Source organism: Leucoraja erinacea, chromosome 30, assembly GCF_028641065.1.
Source record: "Leucoraja erinacea ecotype New England chromosome 30, Leri_hhj_1, whole genome shotgun sequence".
NCBI classification, from domain to species: domain Eukaryota; kingdom Metazoa; phylum Chordata; class Chondrichthyes; order Rajiformes; family Rajidae; genus Leucoraja; species Leucoraja erinaceus.
Genome location: NC_073406.1, coordinates 12,630,998 through 12,654,775, shown reverse-complemented (window position 1 = coordinate 12,654,775; position 23,778 = coordinate 12,630,998). Strand labels below are relative to the sequence as shown.

The window sequence follows — 23,778 nt, the reverse complement described above, 5'->3', positions numbered from 1 at the left end:
CCAAAGGTAGGTTGGATGGCCACGCGCGCGTGTGTGTGTGTGTGTGTGTGTGTGTGTGTGTGTGTGTGTGTGTGTGTGTCTGTCTGTGTCTGTGCCTGTGTGTCTGAGTGTGAGTGTGTGTGTGTGTGTGTGTGTGTGTGCGTGCGATTGAGTGTGTGCGATTGTGCGCGCGTCTGTGTGTGTGTGTGTGGGAGGGGGGCGGGAAATGCGTGGAAGCAAGAGAATCAATGGATTTTATGGGTGTTGGAAAGATGGCAGGTTCAGGAGGATAAGGGAATGAGACAATTGCATTGGACTGCTCGGACAGCCAGCACAGGCTTGATGGGGGTGATTGGCCTTATTCAACATCATAAGGGAATATAAGGACATAACATCAGAGATAAATATGAAAAATCTGCAATAATGAATCAATTAACGCCAAAATCCAGACCGTTGAACCCAACAACGGGAATCCCTTCTCACCACGGACTGTCCTAATTCAAGGCCATTGTTAGAAATGGGAGTTAAATCCTGGATTTGTCAACAATACCCGTGTCAGATAAGTACATAAAAGCGCCAAGTTTAAGTCAGTTTTTACATAATGTAAATAGGCTACAGCGTGACTGTGCAACTGAAATTTCTAAGTGCAATTATCCAATTTTTCTTTTTTAAATATTCAGCATTATCTTCAACATTTTGAGATCTGGAACACATTGGAAAATTACAATTCTCCAGTCTCCAGCACTTAAATATATGGTGTGAACATTATATCCTGAATGCTTTTCTGAGGTCAGTTTCAAACACTGCACAAGGGCATCTCCTCATGTGGTTCTGTGTTAAATTGCATTTGGTTAAGCCCATGTAAAGCACCTTGTTAGATATAAACTATCATAGAAATTCATGTTGTCCTTACAGAATTAGAAATATGCTACGCAGAAGGCTATGGACAGCGACTTCTATAACTATTTATAGAAAGCAGTTTAAATCATAAACCATCAGGCAGTTTTAAGACTGATGACAAGAACGACAGGAAGACTATGAACTGATAAATGGTGCTCACTTTAATCAAGGCAAATATGTCATCCATATAGGGTCGAATGTGAATCTTCACAAAGGAAACAAGCATTCCCAGCTGCTGGAACAAAAACTGCAACAAAACAAAAAAGTATATAAATAGTTTAGACATAAATGTTCTCAACTGAAAAATATAATTACATACATGATTAAGAAATTACATTCTGTCCCATGACTTTTTAATAAATAAATTGTACTATTTTTACATGGCAACCACAAATTTCAACAAATCTCCAGATTATTGGTTTTAAATGTGCTAAACTGTAGACACAAGCAGGAATAAGTCTAACAGTAGGTAATCCAACAAAGTATGGAAAATGTCAATAAATTCATAAATCACATTCTCCTCCCTTGCTTCTTGTAAGACCATGATGTAGATTTCATCAAGCTCAGGGGATTTGTACACCTTAATGTGCATCAACAACTTACATTTCCACTCTCCCAATACACATGTGTTCCAAACTATCAGCATACACCTTTCCTATCCTTCACCCTCCTCAACTCCCCTCCTCCCCTCCTCCCTCCCGTGAATACTTGTGTGAAATACTCATTCCGGACAGCACACATTTCCCCTGGCTCCAGAGCCCTCTGGGCTCCTGAGGAGACCCTCTCTTTTCCTACCTACACTCTTGCTTCGAATATGCAAGATAGGTTTTGTAATTCTATTTTATTCTGTTAGGAAAAGTAATTTCACATACCATTTTTGCCCTCTTGCCTACTTTCTTAAGATCTCCTCTATATCCTTTGCAAGCCTCAAAGGGCTCACTTGATACATTCTTTCCTACATCTGACATCCGGTTCTTTCTTTTTTCAGAATCCAACCCCCTGATTTCCTTTCTTAAGCAAGTTTCCTAATCTTGTCATCTTTGCTTCTTGCCCTTACAGAGATAAGCCGATTCCGAAGAAGCTCGTTCAAGAAACCTACCTCTCGAATATTGGCATCGCACACTCGAATAATGTTCAGGAACGTAGGCATGACTTGAGGCAGGAACTGGACACACTTCAAGCCCAAAGACTTGAAGATAAATGTGACAGCCTGAACGACCATTGTGTGGTGGTTTGAGAGGGAGGTGTCTCGCAAGATGCGCATCAGGGTTACTACGGCAACAGCCGGGTAAAACTCATCCAATGGTAAATTCCCCATGTTCACCAGCATTTCACTAGTGCTGTAATCGGCTGCAATCAAAATAAACAGTAAAAATGTAAATAGAGAAACTTTTGAATATTAATAATTGCAATGCAACAGGTCAACTGGATCAAAACCTTCTGATTTTATCGTGAAGTGCCTTCTTGGGGTTTGTCTATGGTATACAGTAGTACAACACAGAAACGGGCTAAACACCCTCAACATCATTTTACTTGGTTGGAGAGGTCTACATTTTACACTCCCTTCCCCTAAATTGCAGAGCATCCTAACAGAGAATTAAATAAATACTTTGAAACAGTCATGATCAATCATATTTAGAGTTCCTTCGTGAAACAGCAGGAAATACCAATTACTTAGAAAATACCTCATTGAAAATGCTGGCTTTGCGCTCAGTCCATAAATCTTCACACAGCGAGACTTTGAATTCATTCAACAAAATGCATGCATTGTCTTGACACAATGCGTTAGATGGAGATGTCTTAGTGTTAATAATCCATTCAGCTGTAACCAGTGCCCAATCTCATTACATTTTATTGCTGAAGGTCACACTTATTTCCTGAAGTACATTTAAATGAAGAAACTAAAAGGTACAATCAATCTCTGCAAAGTAGGATAAGGTCAGTCTGCATTATACCCAGTTGTGCTGAGCTGCTTATTCCATAAATTATATTCATCATCATGCAATAAAGCTGCAATGTTAGTTTCCTTCTTTTGAACTCTTCCCCAATTAAATGCTGTCACAATAATTTGTTATTCTACCATTTTGATTAGTCTTCATACCCCATTAATTATTTGCAACAAGGTGACTGCCCACTTTACAAGGCATCATGATGTATCAATCAATTCTCACAATGTTTATATATTTTAGGCATAAAATTAAAGACATCCTAATGTAGTAGTTCACACTAGCTTGCAGACATATTTGGAAAGGAGGGAAAAACATTGACTTGAAAATGTTTAACTCACCACTTACTATAACTGAGACTTAGAGTTTAGAAAGTGTACCAGATTATATTTGTGTTTCACTTAAAAATAATGAGCAGAACCTTCAAAGAGAGTATCACTGAAACTGAGAATGATCTGATCATGACTCCTGCCTATCAAACAAGTCACTCCACTACCATGTAGTAACAAATAAACTCAATCAGATCAGGCATAATGATATCTAAATGCAATTGATATTTGATTAAAATATGGGTTACATTTCTGGAATATGTTGCAATTGTGTTATATGTATGAACAGCTAGCTCAGGTCCCTGTGCATGATACTACTTAGTGTTTTAGTGTCCCGCTACACATTTGTGAATTTTTGTGCTGAACGGTGCCCTCTCAGTGTCAAATAATCTGCAGTTGTTGAAGCTTACACAACGTGGCTGTTTTAGTGAGACACAAGAGATCCATAACGCCTGTAAAACTGCATTTTACAATACGATGCAAAGGTAGATGAACTCAGGGCACGGATTGATAGATGGGACTGAGATATTATAACCATGACAGGAATATAGATGAGAGAGGGGCAGAACTGGCAGCTCAAATGTCACTTGCAACATGCTTTAGTTTAATTTATTGTCACGTATGCCGAGGTACAGTGAAAAGCTTTTGTTGCGTGCAGGATGCACATGCAGGATAGAGATAGAGCGAACAAGGAGTGGAATTGTGTTTGTGATTAGAGGAGAACGGCACAGCAGTACCTCAGGAGATATCCTTAGGTAATCATCCAGTAAGGCTGGATGATTCATTAATGGGTGCAACTTGGAAATAAGAAGGGGATGATCAATTGGATGTGATTGTATTATAGGTCCCCCAATAGTCAGCAGGAATGAGAGGAACAAATATATAGGGAGTTTGCAGTAGCTGTATAAATAATTAGGTTGTAGTAGTGCGTGATTTCAACTTCACTCATATTGACTGTCTTACAAACTTGATCGCATTTTTTTGAGGAAGAGACAAAGGTGATTGATGAGGGCAGGGCAGTGGATGTTATGTACACAGACTTCAGTAAAGCATCTGGTAAGGTTCGTCATGGTAGGATGATCCAGAAGATTAAAATACATGAGATCTAGTGACTGGGTAGTTTGGATTCAGATCTGGTTTGCCCCTAAAAGAGAGGTGTGTGGAAGGAGGGTGGTGTGGAAGAGGGTGGTGTGGAAGGAGGTTATTCTGGCTAGAGATATGTGACCAGTGGTGTTCCCCAGGGATCAGTGTAAGGACCTCTGTTGTTTGTGAACATGTAAATGGATCATTTAATAACTTTGCTGATGGCACAAACATGGGTGGACTTGCAGACAATAAAGCCGGCTGTCAAAGAGTACAGAACAATCACAGATGTGGGTGGAGAAATGGAAGATAGAGTTTAATCGGGACAAGTGTGAGGTGTTGTACTTTGGGAAGTCAAATACATAGGGAAAATATAAAGTTAATGGCAGGACCCATATACAGAGGGATCTTGGGGTCCAAATGCATACTCACAAAAATAGCAATGGATCATGTGCAGGCAGAAGGGATCAGTTTAATTTGGCATGATGTTTAGCACAGATATTGCGGGCCTTAGGGCCTGGCCCTGTCCTGTGCCATGATGTGTTTCATGTTCTTATTGCCCAGGTGATCATATTATTTTATGTAGCATTTCATACACGAGTGTCATCAGGGTCCAATGGGCCGGCAGAGGGTGTCGAAGGTCGGACAGGCCCACAGTGAACGAAGAGGGACCTGGCGGACTAAATGGAATACTTAGGGAGGGACCATAGAGGACTAAATGGAACACTTTGTATCTATCGGTGCCCTATACGTGGCGATTCTTTGCATACTTGTGTACCAAAACAAAGAATCGCACTGTGACATGCCACGTGTGATAATAAAGTCTCATTCATTCATTCATTCCTTGCACATCAAAGATAAGCATGTAAGATAAGATCAGTGTTTCGGTCGGTTCAAAATATTACTTTCGATTTCTTGCCAAAAAGAAATACAATATCAAAAATAAAGGCTAGAAGCAATTACATTCGTACTCAAACATTTGTCAAGTTACTGCCAATGCAACTGATCCTTATTGCGAACCACATTCATACCTGGGGGTGGAAGATTGCAACTGTCACGTGGTTTCGACGAATGCAATCAACCTGGTGTGCACAATCAAATATGATCAAATAGAACAAGTTGTCCTACAACTTTAGGCTGTGCACGCCATACGCAAGAAGAAGATTCATACCTGAGTCCTGATTTGATTTAGACTCTGATAGACTGACAGCAGAAGCATCTCGGGACTGGTCAATCATCCCAATATTAACCTTGTGCTTGTATGGATCCAAGGCACCCAACAGCCCCAAGACACGGATTGCCTACAAAAAATAGCAAGATATTGGTGAATATTTTGCACCTTTCTTAAAGAAAAAACATTTAATTAGCAGCTTTTGAAATAAACTCATCATACTTCATAGATTTCTTGTATAATTATTTTCTTTACATCTACATTAGTGCAACCATTTGCAATAGGTTTTAAATTTCCCTTTGCATAAAGATAGAGTAATATTTGCAAATTAATTTCAAGGTGTGCTTACCACTCTACAATCTGTCTGCAGGGTGTTTACGCAAAGATACCTCCATTTTGCTTGTGTTGTCAGCACAAAATAACACAAGAAATAGCATGCGTTGGCCCACCAGGCTCGTCACGTCTGCCCCATCATTCACTATGATCAAGGTTGATCTATGCCAGCCTCATCTCCTGTGTCAGCTCTCCATAACCCTGAATTCCACAGTCAAGGGTAAAGACTTCCTGAGATTCACTACATGCCTCAGTTTTAAATGTCCAGCTCCTTATCTTGTAGCTATGTCCTCTTGCTACTGACTCTCCCACTGGTGGAAACATCTAAACATCTACCCCATCAAGCCCCTTAGAATCTTACATGTGTGAATATGGAAGTATTTTTTCCCAGAATAGGATGATTTCCATTGCTTTACCTGCAGTAACACATGCACCGACTAATATGCCCTTTTCATGTCTTGGTAAGTGTCACCCTTACCCTTTTCTGACAGACCTTGCTGTGGGCCTTGAAACATTTTTGGTTCAGAATTTACCCCCAATGTCCTATATATGTTGCAAGGGTAGAGTTACCACAAAAAGTTCCTCTAAATCATAAAGTAAACTGGAACTTCAACAAGATCTCCATGAACGGGTAGGTACAGATTGTATTTCGGATCAACTGGGGGTCATCTCATCATCAAAAGATCTGCGACTGCTCGCTGTTTAGGTTTCAGGATGAAAAATAATTACTCTGCACTGTCATTTTTCAGCAGCAGATGTGTTGTGCACAGATAGCCTGGAGCTCAGTTGTGCTGCTTTGTCTGCGAAGAGGCAGAAATGTTTGATCTTGCCCGTGCCTTTAAGGCCACATTTTCAATACTCTATACAGGATTTTACAGTCACTTGTTAATGAATGAGGTGTGAGAGAAATTGTAGCCGCATGAAAAATCACTGAACTCATTTCAATCTTTCCCTTCAAAAAATAAAATTAGTTTGCATCTCCAAATACAGTGTTTCCAATATATATATATATATATGATTTAGAAGTTAAAGCCTAGGAATGAATTTGTATTTGGTTAAAAAAAATTGATTAACATTTTGTGGATACAGTAGGGAGGCACTGGAGGGGGATGTGGAGGAAGGAAGAGTCAAAACACCAACTATGCTGCTGACCACATATACATTTGGCATGTAGGTGAAAAGTAAAATCCTGCTTCAGCTCATGCTACTTTTCTTAACCAACTCAAAATACCATCTCAATCCAAAATAAAAATTGGTTCCAATGAACTTGGTAATAGACAATGCAAGGTTTGGGAAAAGATACACTGGTGCATGCAAACAATGGGATACTATACTGTTCAGGGCTGGTTAGATGGATCCAATGATTGGTCCAACTCTGTCCATTCTTCAGTTCAAAAAGTGGATAAACTAGACTGGAACATTAATTTAAACTTGGGTTTCAGCAGAAAAATACATTTATTCAACTCCTTAAAAAAAAAAGATTTAATTTGTCTTTTACAGAAGCTATCCAGAAGTAACTTGATGAGAGCTTCCAAGATTGATATGTTCAACAGTTGATTTAACTATTGTAGAACAGTTGGAATAAATTACATCCCCTTCGGGGTCCATGAAAATAGCTATTCTTGGTGACAAGATGATATAAAATATGAAACATTATTTTACTGTAAGATTGATTACTTGATGATTTAGATAAATGGAAACAGTGGCTCCAAGCTGGAGTAAATGCTCCAAATACCAATTTTAACTACATCCAACTGGCCTGATTGGCAATATGAGCTATCCAAATATCATAACTAAGAACAGCAGTGTATAAAAGTACTTTTTCATTAAGCTGGAGTGATGAATTTCTGTAAAAATTAACATTTTGCTTAATTTTCACTGTTTTTAAATAAGTGCATGCACAGCAATCCTCTATCCTGAGCAGGAATAACTCCTGCTTCAATCTATTTGTTCTTATTAAAAAAAAACTTCAATATTCTACATTGCATTAGTTTTGCAAGATTAATGCAGTGCTATTGATGTTTTGCCTGACAAACAACTCTCCATACAGTGGATGGATTAATATGAACACATTTTTGAAGGGACCACTTGTCACCTCTCACACCAAAACTGTTACTTGGTAGATAGATGGAATGACCTAGTTTCCAGCACATTATACTATTACTTTCATTGAAATGTAACCTATTTTAGCCAAACCAACTCAGAAACACATTGCGGTATTCAGAGCATAAGTTGCCTTTCTCAAATTGGATTTCTGGAACCTATTATGCTCGTTATGCTCATACGGTCATAAGTGATAGGAGCAAAATTAGGCTATTCGACCCATCTAGCCTGTTCTGCCATTCAATCATGGTTGATCTATCTCCCTCCAAATGCCATTCTTCTGCCTTCTCCCCATAACCCCCGACACCCATATTAATCAAAGTAAAAAGAAAAAGCTGGCTCGACATTGGCCCTGTCCGCAGGCCATAATACAGGTCGTATTAATTAAAATTATGAGTTTCTGCACAATGGATCCACTGGCTTCTTGAAATGAAACTGATGTGGAATGATTCGAAAGATTTTAAACATATTTCAATTTACTAACAAAAAGACCGCCACACTTCATTGTATCTCACACATTATTTTTTACAGTTAAAGTAATTTGAACAGAGTTTCTGCTAAATAAGGATTGCTGGCAGTTTACAAGAGAAAGCCAATCTCATTTGAAATGCACACATGTACATTTTTCAACATAAGGTGGTGAATCTGTAACTCTTTGCCACAAAAGGCTGTGAAGATCAAGTCAGTGGATATTTTTAACGCAGAGATAGATAGATCCTTAATTAGTACTGTGTCAGGGGTTATGAGGAGAAGGCAGGAGAATGGGGTTTGGAGGGAGAGATAGATGAGCCATGATAGAAAGGCGGAGTAGACTCGAAGGGCCGATTAGCCTAATTCTGCTCCTATCACTTATGACCTTATGGTATCAGTCAGATCCTTCTACTGTTGTTCTCCTCTTTACTGTTGGTAGCTGACACACTGGAACTGAGCTTGGAACTTTGTGGTTCAGTGTCATATCAAGCACGGAGTCAGGGCTCCCAAAGACCCAAGTTCAATCCAGAGCTTGGATGCCATCTGTGTGGCATCTGGTTGGGTTTCAATTGAGAAACCCACATGACTGCTTGGGTTACAATTGAGCTAGCCAGCGTCCTACCATAACAAAAGACAGACGATTGGTTAACTGGCTACTATAGACATAGAAACATAGAAAATAGGTGCAGGAGTAGGCCATTCAGCCCTTCGAGCCTGCACCGCCATTCATTATGATCATGGCTGATTACTTTTTCTTGAAGGCAAATGGGACAAAATGTTCAAAAGGAACTTGAGAGGAAACAACTTGCAGAGGTTCAGGGAAATAAGGCGGGGGACAGGGTAAGTGGAATTTTCTGTTCAAACTCGGCTTGTGATTGATGGGCCTAATAGATTAATACCAAGTAAGCTAATTCATGCATTGGTCTAAAGCATCTCCATTAAAAAAGGAAAAAAAATGTACAACTTTGTAAAACACATAATGTCTGGAATTTATCATTAGAAATCCTAAGGTGAAACTCTTTTCGCCCATAAATTCCAGAGGCGCAGCGATAGAGTTGCTGCCTTACAGCGCCAGAGATCTGGGTGCTGTCTGTACGGAGTTTGGATGTTCTCCTTGTGACCGTATGGGTGGTCCAGTTCTCCTACCACATTCCAAAGATGTGCAAGTTTGTAGGTTAATTGACTTCTGTAAATTGTCCCTAGTGTGTATGATGGAACTAGTGTACGGACTCAGTGGGCCGAATAGCCTGTCTCCATTCCATGGAACTAAAAACTCTCTAAAAACAAAATCAAAATTAATATGATAAGCCTACAGTTTAACTTCAAAATTCCGGCAGTTAATTTATAGACGAAATACAACACAATCTTCCAAAGACTTTTCTTCACAATCTTCCAATCTTTTAATTAGCCTTTACATGAGGGAATTACCTGGCCTTGCCCTGCGGGGGTGGTGTAAAACATTCAAAAAGATGGGTTATAAATACATGTTTGAGGTACCAGGGAACATGCCTTTGAATGATATACAGTGTTGAGATTAGATCTTACAAGCACTTCATTACACAACACAACAATGAAAGTGTTTTACAAGGACGCAAACATTTATTGCATGATATTTAATGCCCAGAGATAGAAATTCACTGTGTTTGCTGCTTAGCAGCTAATGTATTTGCACTTGTTTAGTAGCCCATAAAAGCATTGTTTATCAAATATTATGTTACTCAAGTAACCAGACTGTTTACTTCCTGATCACATGCATCAAGGTCTTAACTGCTGCTTCCACAGACTCTTGCAGTGAATCAATTTCATGGTGTGAACTTAAGCTAATATTTTCTCCACCATCACGAGGCACTGATGGGTGAAGAGAGTTTCACCGTATGATTTCCAATGAGATGATAGTGCAAAGACAAGAACATTAGCAGACCGGGTTCATGTCCCTCTTATGTTAACTCCCAAATCTGGACACACACACAGATTTCAGAGAGGAATGATCACAAAACACTTGGGGGAATAAATCTAATTAAGGACGCATTTCTCTCCAGAATGTGGAATTACCCATACACTGAAATGAGTGAAACTCCATTTTTATTATCTTCACAGTCTCTACTGCTATCTTCACATTGAAATAATTTAAACCAATACCACTTTTACATGTACAGTATAGGAAGGAACTGCAGATGTTGGTTTACGTCGAAGAAAGACACAAAATACTGCAGTAACTCAGCGGGACAGGCAGCACCTCTGGCGAGAAGGAATCTGAGAAAAGACAGAGTCTGAAGAAGGGTCTCAACCCGAAACGTCCCCATTCCTTCTCTCCAGAGATGATGCTTTCTCCTGCTCAGTTACTCCAGCATTTTGTATCTATCCTTTATGTGCTCATGCTTTACCTCTCTTCGAATACCCTGGTTCTGCTCGGTCTTCAGGAAATTTAGCAGGACTTCAAGAAGGGAAGGGTATTTTCTGTAAGGCTCCACCACATAGCCAGTGCAGGCAACTTGCTGTCCTAAGGTCCACAGTGCCACCTGTCCAATTCACATAGAAATAGCAGCGATCAATCTTTGATACACAATATATGCTTTCTGCTTGCTTCAGAACCAACTGTATTGAAGTTTATTGAAAAAGAAAAGGTAGTCGGAGCAGGATGGTGAGGAGAGAGGAGGAGAAAGGGCAGAGGTGCATGGAGAGGACAGGGATGGGAGGGAAGGGATAAGCAAGTAGAATCATGGTAGAGAAAGAGGAAAGGAGGAAGAAGCACCAGTAGTAGGAGAATGGCAAAGAAAGGTAGCGGAAGGCAAAAAAATCCGATACAATAAAATATAAAAATAGTCAATGTAAAAATAATATATTTACTGATTAACCTAGAAATATTAAACATAAATTTTTATTCAGAGCTGCAGGAAAGGTAGATAAATGCTCTGAGCTACAACAATTTAAGAACAGGAGGTAAAGTAGTGTATTTAAAGCAAGCAGAAAAGATTTCCAAACAAGTCAGTTGGGCAGATCGTGACTGCGCACAGATCCAGTTTTCGGGTGTGCAATTGTTGTTATCATAACAAGAAGTAATGAAACAGATCAGTAAGTGTTACATTCCACTATTGGCCTCTGCTGTATAAACTTGCAAATCAAATTTGTGAGAAGAACTAGGGTTTCTTTTTCTCCTGAATCTAAAGACAAAATTATTCTGGTTTCCTATCCACATGGTTGGAAACATTCAATACCACGAGATTGTAATTGTAAATCTTTATTGTCATTTCCTGAGTATTCGCATACCCAGAGGAAACAAAAAAACGTTGCTCAACCAGTGTCCATTCAGTTTCCATTACAAAATAAATAGGAATTAAAATTAAAAAATACATATATATCTGTAGATCTGGTGTTACATATATATCTGAGATCTGGTGTTGTGACAAATTGTGCTTCTCCCCGACAGCTTTGCTCAGTGACTAACATTGATTTGGCATTATTATGGTTAGTTAGTTCAGAGAAGGACGTGCAAAAAAAAATGTTGTGTGATGCAAGAATGTTTGTGAAAAAGAGAATGAATGAAAGCATCAACTTGCTACACAGAACATTGTTTACTACTTGTGAGTACTTAGTCTTGTTTGCAAATTGTTTTCTAATTGTACTTTTGCCAGCTCAAGCAATTCAAATTGCTTTTCAGTGGTCAAAACGGCTGTACGGTATAATCCTCTTAGATACAGTTCTGCTGTGTAAATTATTTTCAATTGAAATCTTGCTTATTGTATTCCTACCATTTCTAACTGCAATTAATGCACAATTACTGTACTTTACAAGTACTCCATATATAATGCACTATTAATTGACTGTAACAGTAGTTCTATTGTTGCTCTTTCCCTGTAGTTAATATACTCCTACTGGATTTTTACTGCCATGGCCAAGAGGCTGTTTGGAAATGGGCCTTATAATGGTCATGGTTAATCCACGCACTGCTGAGGAAACAATATCAATTATTTTGTAATCAAATGAATATTAAATTAACTATTGCCTATCAAGTATTGAGGCTTCACCACAACTGATTGCACTGATTTGCAAAGATGTGAAATAAACATGACTTCACCTTAAGGTTTACAGCATTTGTTGTGATTGTAAAATAACGGTGTTACTACTTCATGTTGAATTAGCACGATGAGAAATTATTTCAGCACTTGATGTACTGGATACTAGATTCAAATAATAGAATTAACATGATTATTTTCAGCATAATGATGATTTTTCTCACAACGACACACGCTCATGTATTATTGAAAATGAAAATGCTTAGTTTGCAATTTTCCAAATTCTCCAGATAGTCCTTTACATTGTTACTGCAAATGTCAACTATAACACACATTAACAAGCATGTAAATGGTTTACCTGTCTCTTTGCAAGTGATGATGAATCTTGAAGCATGTCCATTATGATAGGAAATAATTCATCCATCCATTTTCTCATCTCCAGCCCACTCACCTGCAGGAATGAATATTATTATTAACTTAAACCTCTGAAATAAAGGCTATCAACTGGACACAGATTTGTAATACTCAATATTAAAATGTTTCATTTTACAACTGGCAAGTCATCGTTCTACATTCAAGATACTCGTCTTAAAAACATAGCAAAACAGTTTTAGTTTAGTTTAAGATAGACACAGAATGCTGGAGTAACTCAATGGGTCAGGTAGCACCTCTGGAGCAAAAGAATAGTTGACATTTTGGGTTGAGGTCATTCTTCAGACTGAGACGGAGACAGAGTTTAGTTTAGTTTATTATTGTCACATGTACTGAGGTACAGTAAAAAGCTTTTTGTACTTTCACTAATTAGCAAGACATTTTACAATTACAAGAGCATTACTTGAAAAGGTATTGGTGACTTATTTAACATTGAAGATCAAATGTAACTAAAAACCTGAAAAATCATTTCTGTTTACCAGTAATAAATAGAAGTTAAATATGCAAAGCAGGATGTTAAGAATCCTGGGCCATTGTGAGAAAGTTAAAAACTACAAGATGATACTGGACCTCTGCCCCTATTGGGAATTTCTTCCCAAATCTCCTCACAGCTGAATGTTTGAGGACCAAATGCAAAGCTTCCCAAACTCCAGCAATGCTCAGAAGCTGCAAATTGAGGAAGCTCTTCCCGCAAAACATTCCTGACACCTTTGCCAGCTGGCAAAACTACAAACACCAGCTTTGCCAGCTGCAAAGGTTCATACACTTTGGGCAGGTTCATACATTTAGAATGACACAGAAAGAGGCCATTTATGCACCAAATCCATGTTAGCTTCCAAGCCGCTAAATACAGAGGGACTAAATAACAGCGATCAATTAACCGAACAGCTTTTATGGTACGTGGAAGGAAATCCGAGCACACGAAGGAAACCCACGTGCTCATGGAGAAGGTGAAAACTTTGCACAGACCCCAGAGGTTAGGACTTCACCCACAACTCTGAGCTGAGAGGCAGCAGCACTCTCTACACTGCCACCACATTGGCCTTGTACACTAGTGCTGCTCAATAATAAAAAAACATTTTGAAACAGCTGTCATCTCCCCTCTAATTTGAAGGACGGCACGGTGGCACAGCAGTAGAGTTGCCGCCTTACAGCACCAAAGATGTGGGTTCGATCCCGACTACAGGTGCTGTCTGTACGTAGTTGCACGCTCCCCCCGTGCGTTTTCTCTGAGATCTTCGGTTTCCTCCAACACTCCAAAGACATCCACATTTGTAGGTTAATTGGCTTGGTATAAATGTAAATTGTCCATTGTTTGTGTAGGATAGTGTTAATGTGCAGGGATCGCTGGTCCGTGCGGACTCACTGATCCTTCTATCAATTATGCTAAATCTACGCACTTCGGTTTTTACCCTTCTGGTTCGAGAAATAGGTCAGTCTACACCTCTGATAATTTAAAACATCCCAATTAAGTCTCCCCCACGCTCCTCTGTCCCAAAGAGGGCAACTCAAAGTTTATCATATCTCTTTCCAAATCCCTCGGAGGGGAGATGAGGAAAAGATATTCTGGCCAGAGGGTGGCAGAGATCTGGAATTCATCCTAAAAGTATGGCTGCAGCAGAAAACAGGATCACTTTTAGAAAATACTTAAGATGTTTACTTGAAGAACCATGATCTACTGTGAACCTGATGCTGGAAAATGGCAATTACAGTAGGTTGGGTATCTCACTGTCGCTAGATAGACACACACTGATGAAACACTGTGTGTGTCTGTGTCATGTTTTCTTTGAGTCTATCCTCCTGCAGTCTAATGCTTTGCTACTCGACTGTGTATCCAGTATTTCTAGCTGCAATTTTAATTTTATCTACCTACTACATTTGTCTAAATCAATATACAAAAAGCAAGGTATTGCCTTTCATTCATAAAAACATCCATCACCCTTTTGCTTTCTGTCACTGAGCCAACTTTGAATACAAGCTGCTATTTAACATTAAACTGAAATGAAATAATTAAAACAGAAACTTCCCCTTTGCCTCGGAACTTGCTGCCAAATAACCCCCACTAAAATCAACGTGGTTTCAGATCTCATGCCAAGTTAGAATGAGCAGAGGATCCCACATAAAATAAAGCATAAATGCTAGGAATTTACCCAAGATTCAGGTCCACTGCTGAACTCTTAGTCTGGATGAGAAGGCCTGGATGGCTAACTGGTCAGAAAAATAAAACTCCATGAAACCCATGGCCACCGCAGACATCATGAAACAACTTCTCATAGTCATAGACTCATGAGCACAGAAAAGGGCAATCGGTCCATCACATCCATGCCAAACCTTTTGCCAATCTACACTAATCCTATTTGCCTATTTTAGGACCATATTCTTCTATAGCGTGCCTATTTAAGTCACGGTCTAAATGCCTCGGGCAGTGCATTCCAGATATCAGGCACTCCATGTAGGGGGAAAAAAAACTAACCCCTCAAGTTCCTTAAAATCTTACTTCCTCGTGTTAAACCTATGCCCCTTGTTTTTGATCCTAGAGAAAATAATTTGGCAAAGGCCTTATTAACAAAAATCCGTACAGCCGATATTTACCATCTCACCTTCCTTACTACCTTTATATTTGCTCAAAAAACTAAAATCTAATTAATGAGACAGGATATCCCCCACACAAAGCCATGCTGACCATCCCCAATCAGCCCATCTTTCCAGGCCTAGATAAATCTTGTCCCTTCTAACTTTCTCCAACAATTTCCATACTGTTGACCGAAGGCTAATGGGCCTGTGGTTACATGGATTATCATTGTTCTCCTTAAATTAAGGTATGTCATAAACGTGTATGGTTCACTTTAGTATAGTGAACTTCATTCCAATACTATTTTGTTGCACATTTTATAATTTATTGGTGGTCCATAAATGCAATAAACCGTATTACAGAGAAGTTATCACAATGGCTTTACCTGGGCTAGTTCACCAATTGTAGCCAGGACACTAATGATAACTCCAGGGTTGGGATCATGATCCTTCAGTTTTAAAATCAAAGCCTGAATGGAAACATAAACATGTCTTGAGAGTAAATATGCAGCATTTTAACGCACAAACTAATACTGTAGTGTTAGCATGAATGACAATTTCATAATTCTACACAAACAACCACTGTAAGAAACTACATATGTTCCTGCGCACCTTGAGAATAGGCTCCATATAAGGCCGGATAAGGCGAGGGGCATTGGAAACCAGGTGGCCTAACATTCGGGCACTTTGTTCTTTGTTTCGACCCACTCCACTATGTTCCAGTTCAGTTAAAATCTGTGAATTAAAAAAAAAATCAAAAACAAAGTTAGCTTACCTTTAATTTTGATGACTTTTTATATAGGGCATCATCACGTTTTCATTTTGGAAAGCTTCTGAGAACTTTAGATTTAAAAAACTGAAAAGAAATCTACAGTTGCTATATAACAAGAGTTGCTATAAATGAGCAGCTCCAACAATCCCGGGAAGGGTCTCCCACTGTTCCACAACACAAGCTAAATTATAGTTGGGTGAATAAAAACTTTTCATTCTCAATTAAGAAAGACCTAAACTCTAAGACCAATGCTTCTGTTAACCTTTGAGTCTCAAGGATAATAGGACAAGTAAAATCATTGTTTCCACACAAGGTATGGACAGTTTGTAACTGTCCATAAATGACATTGATCATAAATGGACAAGAAACTGTCCATGAATTATTCCTTGTGAGATAGGATACAGGGAATAACAGTTTTGATTATAATGGATACCAGGCCACTGTATTTTCTCAGTGTTACTTTATATTAAAATACTACATATTAATGACGTCTTGATATTGCAAATCTGCAAAAGGGGCCTTCCTCTTAAATCTGAATCTGCACAATTCATTTGTAAAACAGTAACTATATGTCATGGTTACTAAATATATAGCTGAAAGTATTAAATATCTTGTTACAGGCATATAAAAGATGAACGCACATTATGACATCCTTAAGTAAATTACCAAATATTGTTAGCCTTTCAGACTTGATTCTACAAACAGCTTTAACTTCATGTAGAATGTCAAAGGCAATATGAACATTTTCTGGATATCTCTTCAATCTGTACATTATCAAGAGCATCAATTGGGTAAAATTAAAATATTATTGAACGGTAAAAATAGGCACTGCATGAGAAGGTCATAATATCGTTCCAAAAATTTGCATTGAAAAAGTGGTGGGTCCTCATCCTTTCTCTTTGGATGACAGATTAAACAGCTGCCATACAGCTGTCAATGTTTCCCCCTGCATGCTAACAACTTTTCGTAAACGCAGAAGCACAAAAGATGCTGCATTCAATACAGTTGTGAGGGCCTGATACAGATGTGCTCCAATTCCTCTTGGACTGCAGCAGGAAAGGTGAAGCCCCAGTACCTTCCCATGGTGATGCAGGGCCCATGTACCCTTCCTGGCATGGACAGTGAGAAAACAACCCAGTCAATCGCCATCAGTTTAGAATGCACAAGAGAGGCTACAAGGGAAAAACATGGGTTTCACTTCATATCTTTTTAGATTGGTCTGATATGTTTAAACGATACTCTGTTTTGTTTTAAATAAAGTAAAACTCTGATATTCCGTTCTCTCACTGTTCTGAAATTTAGCATCTAGCTCATTCAGGAAAACAATCCAAAACATAGAGATCTGCAGATGCTAGACAGCAGCAAAAAGTGATGGAAGCAGTGAGTAGGTCAGGCACCATATCTGAAAAGTGAAATAGAGCTAACATTTCATGTTGAAAACCCATTCACCTTCCCAGTTCCGGTGTAGATTATTGACCAGAAAATATTTTTCTCCCCATTGATGCTGCCTGCCCTGTTGAGTGTTTCCAGTATTTTCTGTTGTTATTCTCTTAAAGTTATTTTCTTAAAAATATGTTCCTGCATGCAAGGTTATTGCAGTAGATTGTTGATGTTATCATAGCATGCACAACTATTTCTGCTTCATATAATTGTGTCATGGTGCATTTCCAAATTGGTCGATTATACTTTTTAGTTACTAACCCCAGGCCTCTCTTTCTGGTTGCCCCATCTGTTGTTTAACTATTTAAATAGTGCTTCATCGATGTAATTTAATTTAACTTAGAACAGCAAATCTATATTCCATAAGGATTGTTAGTGTTATATTAATTTCCAATACATCCAGTTGCTCTTAGGCATCTAGATTTTACAACTCAAAACGTGTGATGAAAAGTCTGTAGGGCAAGATTTCAAGCATCTAACTGCAGAATGATATTGGTGGAAAATGAGAAAACAAAGCAGCACGGTGGCGCAGTGACCCCGGATCGATCCTGACTACATGTGCTGTACGGAGTTTGTATGATCTCCACGTGACCATGTGTGTTTTCTCCGGGTTTCTCCCACATTCCAGAGACGTACAGGTTTGCTGGGTTAACTGGCTTCAGTAAAACATATTGTAAAATTGTCCCTAGTGTGTAGGATAGTGAAGTGCTGCTAGTATATGGGGTGATCGATAGTCGGCATGAAATCGGTAGACCGAAGGGCCGGTTTCCATGCTGTATCTCTAAACTAAACTAAAACCAATACCAGTATAAAACAAGCACAAAACTGTCAAAAGTTTTTGACATCTGTTCTGAATTTCCACTGAAAGGGTCACCAGACAATTTAGCAAATGATTTCATTTCCTCCTGGGGCAAGACTAAGAGAGACCTTGACTGTGTAACTATTCAGCTTGCAACAGTGTCTTACAGTTGTATTTCAATTTATTATAAGATTTCCAGTCTCCAAGCTGGAGACTTTAAAGGAAATGGCATGTTCCAACTTATTTCCTTTCACAGACTAAATACCTCCACTTTGCTTTTTGCTCTCTGCTGTATCACCTCCTGCATTTGACAAGGAGGCCCCAATATTTAGAGGGTGCACAAGAGGGAGAAGCCATCCATTGCTGAGACTGAATTCTACAGTAGGAAGTAATTGCAATTTTTTTTCTTTCCGTTTCCCACCGAATTACCAGCTAAACTGACTGGCTGGAGATTGTACCCAGGGATCCTTAGGGTCCATGCACAGCAGAGATTAAAGGGCTGACGAGTCTGCTTGTGATGGGGAAGATGGGTGTATCCATTTCCATTGTGGGAGAAGAGAGGCCACGAATAATACATTGCTTCCTTTTGAGAGACCGAGGGGACAGATCAAGCTGGGTTCGGCATTCCAGAGATGAGGAAAAACTCGCAGCCAAAGGTCTAGGCACAGATAAAAATGCATGAAGAGTTTAGCATCATATTGGCTTGAATTTCATTAAGAGGGGGTTTATGGGAATGAAGCAAGGCTTCTGCTGAGAGTTAGTCATACAGTGTGGAAACAACCCCTTCGACCCAACTTGCCCATGCCGACCAACATACCAATCTGCATTAGTCCCACATCCCTCTAAATCTATTCTATCCATGCACCTGTCTAAATGTTGCTACAATAATAATAATAATAAATTTTATTTATGGGCGCCTTTCAAGAGTCTCAAGGACACCTTACAAAAATTTAGCAGGTAAAATGCTGCAATAGTACCTGCTTCAACAACCTTCACCAGCAGCTCGTTCCTCAGTCATTCAGGATTAGAGAGGAAAATGAGAAGGGATTATGACAAAGTGGCGAGGCATCGAACCAAGGGTGGAAAGTAGCCAGAGGATAGTAAAATGATAGTAAATACAGGTATAATAAATTAAGAGCTGTTGATGTTTGCAATCTTTTATTCCATTTCCATTTCTTCCTCTTTAATGCTGACAATGAACATCCACCACAGAACGCAAATTAGGCAGCTGCTTTACAGCACACATTTACTCAGTCAAGGCAAGGGTGCCTTGAGTTCTCACTGTGATTTCACCATTCCAGTGCCAGACTGCTAGTCGTTCCTTTCAGTTTCAGATTGGTACTTGCCCTTTTCTATTACTACAAAATATATTGATGCCATGATCACCACTATGTTTTTTCACCTACACTTTGTTAACTTTAAGATATTTGGATAGGTACATGGATACGTTTCGAGAGTAATGAGCCAAACGCAAGCAGGTGAGACTGGTGTAGATCGGGCATCTTGGTTGGCGTGGGCAAGTTGAGCCGAAGGGTCCGTTTCCACGCTGTGTGACTACCTCACTCCCCAGAATCAGTTCCAGAATCAGTTTGTCTCTTTTCTCATTGGGGCAGAAACACTGAGGTACAATATTATTTGTGCATTAAATGCACAACACCTTACTTTTTTCCAACTAGACTAATCAACCACAACTGCAATGCTTAGTATTATCGCAATATCTACAAAGGGCCAACTTTCGCATTCAGAGTTGCCTTGGTGTGAATGATTAAAATCGCAAGTATAATTCAAATACATCCCAAGGTTCCTGCCTGATGAATTAACAAACTGTCTACCCATTTAGAGCCTGACTCCCCAACCTTGTGTCATGTCATCTGGATGGAAAATAATACTGTTATTAATCCCTCACAAGGATGAATAAATAATTCCTACAATATTGAAAATTCATCTTGAAATTGCCTACTAATAATGTACAAACTGTTCCTTCGTTCTAATGCTAATAATTAGTTTTGACATGTTCTTTGTACTTGGCAGACTTCTAATAAGACTGATCATTTCTGCTTTTCTCCCAGCACACCAAATTCCACGTCCCAAAATTCCTACGAGGATATCACTGAGCAGAATCAGGACTGGGTTGCTTTCACTGGATTTTTCTCAAAACAAACACAAAAGCCACTCACACACTCCACCTACTGGCAGAACAGATAAGTTCATGAGAAGACAATAAAATAAGCAGTAAATAATGCGTATCTTTGCTAAATGTAGTTCCCTCATCCCACAAACATGGCAAATGCATACACAAAGGAAGATTAATACGAGACGTCGTAGGCAAGATAAAAGACAAACAAAATGTACTTTTATGTCATCGGAGGTAGACAAAAAATGCTGGAGAAACTCAGCGGGTGAGGCAGCATCAATGGAGAGAAGGAATTTGCGACTCTTCGAAAGGTCTCGACCCGAAACGTAGCCAATTCCTTCTCTCCATAGATGCTGCCTCACCCGCTGAATTTCTCCAGCTTTTTTTGTCTACCTTTGATTTTTCCAGCATCTGCAGTTCTTTCTTAAACATTTTATGTCATCGGTTTTGTTTTACAGGACAGAGCAAGGATATCAATGTTGACTGTAAATGCGCTATTTTTTGGGTTTGCTTGTTTAGGATAATCCATACATACTAGTAAATAATAATATTTTTTAAACTCTACCTGTATCAACATTTTGCGAAGAAAAGGCATCACAAATGCAGGATTCATACTGCTCAATCTGCCAATGGTGCAGATGGCAAGCTCACGGATTTCAAACACTTCATCATTCAGTGCCACAAAAAGAGCTTGCAGATTCTCAGCCTGGGCTAAATGGGCATCAAAACGTTCATCCAAAGACGCCAGCACACAATAGCGAATATCAGGATCTGAATAAACAGGGACAAGCAAAATTCTTCATAAATTAAAAAACATCAGAATTTAGAACCACCAGTTTGCATTCTACTATTTGCTATTTATGTATTACAAAACAGAATCAATTTACTTTTTAATAACAGAATATCCCAATAGGCAGAATAATGGAAGATAGGTTTCTACAGTTAAATTATTATTACTTAATGACATTATTACTTAACGACTTGTTGAACTTTGAGAAAAATATCCTCATGCAGTTTTACTTTATTTTACAATAGATAAAGAAGTTATAAAAGTAGGTAAACACCGATAAATCTGCAACCCTATTTTAGTTTGAACTGTGACAAAAAACTTTGCAGTGGGTTCAAAGGTGTCTACAGATAAGCTTAGGTAGTAGGTTTTATCAGAGTGAACTGGGATTCCAAGAAGATTAGTGCAGACAATTTAAAGATACAATTCTAAAATGAGCATAGATGTAGTTTTTAGTTAACGCCTATTTAATACAAATGCTTATTTTACCAATTATGCTTTATTAGTTTGGCCAAAGCAGATGATCCATTTTATCAATTACCCATAGCAATTGCAATCATGTTGCCAACCCGAATAGAGTCCTAAGCTTTTGACAATTTATGCCTTAAAAAAAACCCACAAGGACTGTGATTAAATTTCACAAGCTGAAGTGCTTTCATCATTTTTTCACTCAGTAAACCACATAGTCTTACCCCATCTAAGTCAAATTCTGAACAATTACCTGGATCTGTAATTCCTACAATGAGGAGTTTACTAAGCACATCTGCCACAACCTGAACGGCTGTCTGGCTGACAACATGGCCATGTCCACTGATAAGATGGACTGATGGAGTTAGGAGTCGTGAACAAGTTCTGGCTGCCTCCATTCGAATCTCTTTGTGCTCACTGTTGAGGAAGTGGTCTGCACAGTGTCTGACGAACTGGGTAAGAGAATGGCCTGCATTAACATGAAACACAAATAAGTCCACATTTAGGAACACAAGGCATGTTAAAAATGTAATAACATTTGGAATTTTTAGCGTGTGTGTGTATAATATATATATATATACACACACACACACATATGTATATTTTAAAATTATGTAGTCCATGTTATTTTCTAGCTTAACTTTCTAGAATTTTCTCATGCAGTTTAGACTTGTTAATCATATTATATTTTAGAACAGATATAAAAAAAAAGTTCTGGAAAACAATAAATGTCGACAAGTCCACAAAACTGTTTAAATTGAACTGTGACTCCTGCTTTAATCTGGATCCATGACATAATTACAGGATTAGTGGCCACACCCATTTTAATGAGGTTTCTCCATTGGACAATGAAGTTTTTTTTAAATAAAAATGCTATTGATTTGCAAGCATTTGAATGTATTTTGAATAACTTTATTCTTTTAGCTGTTATACTTTTAACTATGTAGATTAGTTTTAATAGCTTTCAGATGCCTCAAAGTATTAAACTCATTAAAAAAAAAGCCGTCTAGCTTTCACAGAAACTGAAGATTGACCCCAGCTTTCCTTCCATTCAAAAGCTGTCATGGCAGTCCCAGGGATGGGCCTCATCAGAACGCCATCTGAAGCATAACTGAACTTCGCCTAGATACGCATGCACGTTCACTAGATTGGTTCTCTGCACAGAGTTCATCCAAATCCATTCAGTTTGGCAGATTTAGCACAATCCAGCCGTTAAATATTTACAGCAATAAAGGAGGCAATTTGATCATCCATGCAAACTAAAAAAGGAACTACCTGGGTCAATCTCCCTGCTCTTGAAACATAGCTAGGCCTCATCCAGAAATCTTTCAAATGTGGCATGTGTTAAGCGTCCTTTCCAGAAGGGTCTCGACACTAAATGTTTTTGTTGTAAACCAGTATCTGAAGTTCCTTCCTACACATATTTTTGAAATTTGTTTTGTCTAACCTTTTCTTGATGTGGTGCAAGGTCATCGACCTGAAATATTACTAATTTTCTCTCTCCACCTGCTGAATATTTTCAGTTTTATTCATTAAAAATGACCAGCTAAACCAAGGGCCACATAAGCCATGCCTTACCCTCAAATTCAAAGTTGCCTAAGGTACGAAGTGCAAGGGTTATGCATCCAACATCGCTTGCCTCAGGGATATTCATCAAGCTGGGGGAAGCAAGCTGTTGGGCTAAACTTTTGGGCATGCCTGGATGTCGAAGGGGTTTATGCATCAGCACCAGTGACAACATCTTCAGTAAGCCATCTTGAATATCCTTCTTCAGTTGTGGTATTTGTCGACTCAGATCATGCAGTACAGCTGTCAAAGCAGGGCTGCAAAGCAGAAACAATTAAATTACTGGAATGGGCTTGAACACTGCAAGTGAATAAACAGATGCTGCCAAAGGGCAAATAAAGACAGGAGATGCTGAATGATTTGATGGAGAGTCATCAATCTTAAATGGCTAATTCCATAGATACCGTCTGGTCTGCTGAGTATTTCCAGCATTTGCTGTTTTTATTTCAGACATCTCAACACATGCAGGTTTTTGATTTTC

General features: G+C 38.8%; 1 protein-coding gene across 1 annotated transcript in view; it reads right to left on the bottom strand.

Annotated features, from left to right (window-relative positions):
- mtor (mechanistic target of rapamycin kinase) overlaps positions 1 to 23,778 on the bottom strand; it is a 181,979-nt gene that overhangs the window by 136,046 nt on the left and 22,155 nt on the right. The window contains exons 11-20 of the mRNA XM_055659446.1: positions 23,310 to 23,554; positions 21,985 to 22,200; positions 21,042 to 21,247; positions 15,944 to 16,066; positions 15,718 to 15,801; positions 12,687 to 12,779; positions 10,700 to 10,834; positions 5,409 to 5,538; positions 1,979 to 2,229; positions 1,040 to 1,126 (exon numbers count right to left, since the gene is read on the bottom strand). Of these exons, the coding sequence (XP_055515421.1) occupies positions 1,040 to 1,126; positions 1,979 to 2,229; positions 5,409 to 5,538; positions 10,700 to 10,834; positions 12,687 to 12,779; positions 15,718 to 15,801; positions 15,944 to 16,066; positions 21,042 to 21,247; positions 21,985 to 22,200; positions 23,310 to 23,554 (1,570 nt within the window). The remainder of the gene's footprint in view (positions 1 to 1,039; positions 1,127 to 1,978; positions 2,230 to 5,408; positions 5,539 to 10,699; positions 10,835 to 12,686; positions 12,780 to 15,717; positions 15,802 to 15,943; positions 16,067 to 21,041; positions 21,248 to 21,984; positions 22,201 to 23,309; positions 23,555 to 23,778) is intronic.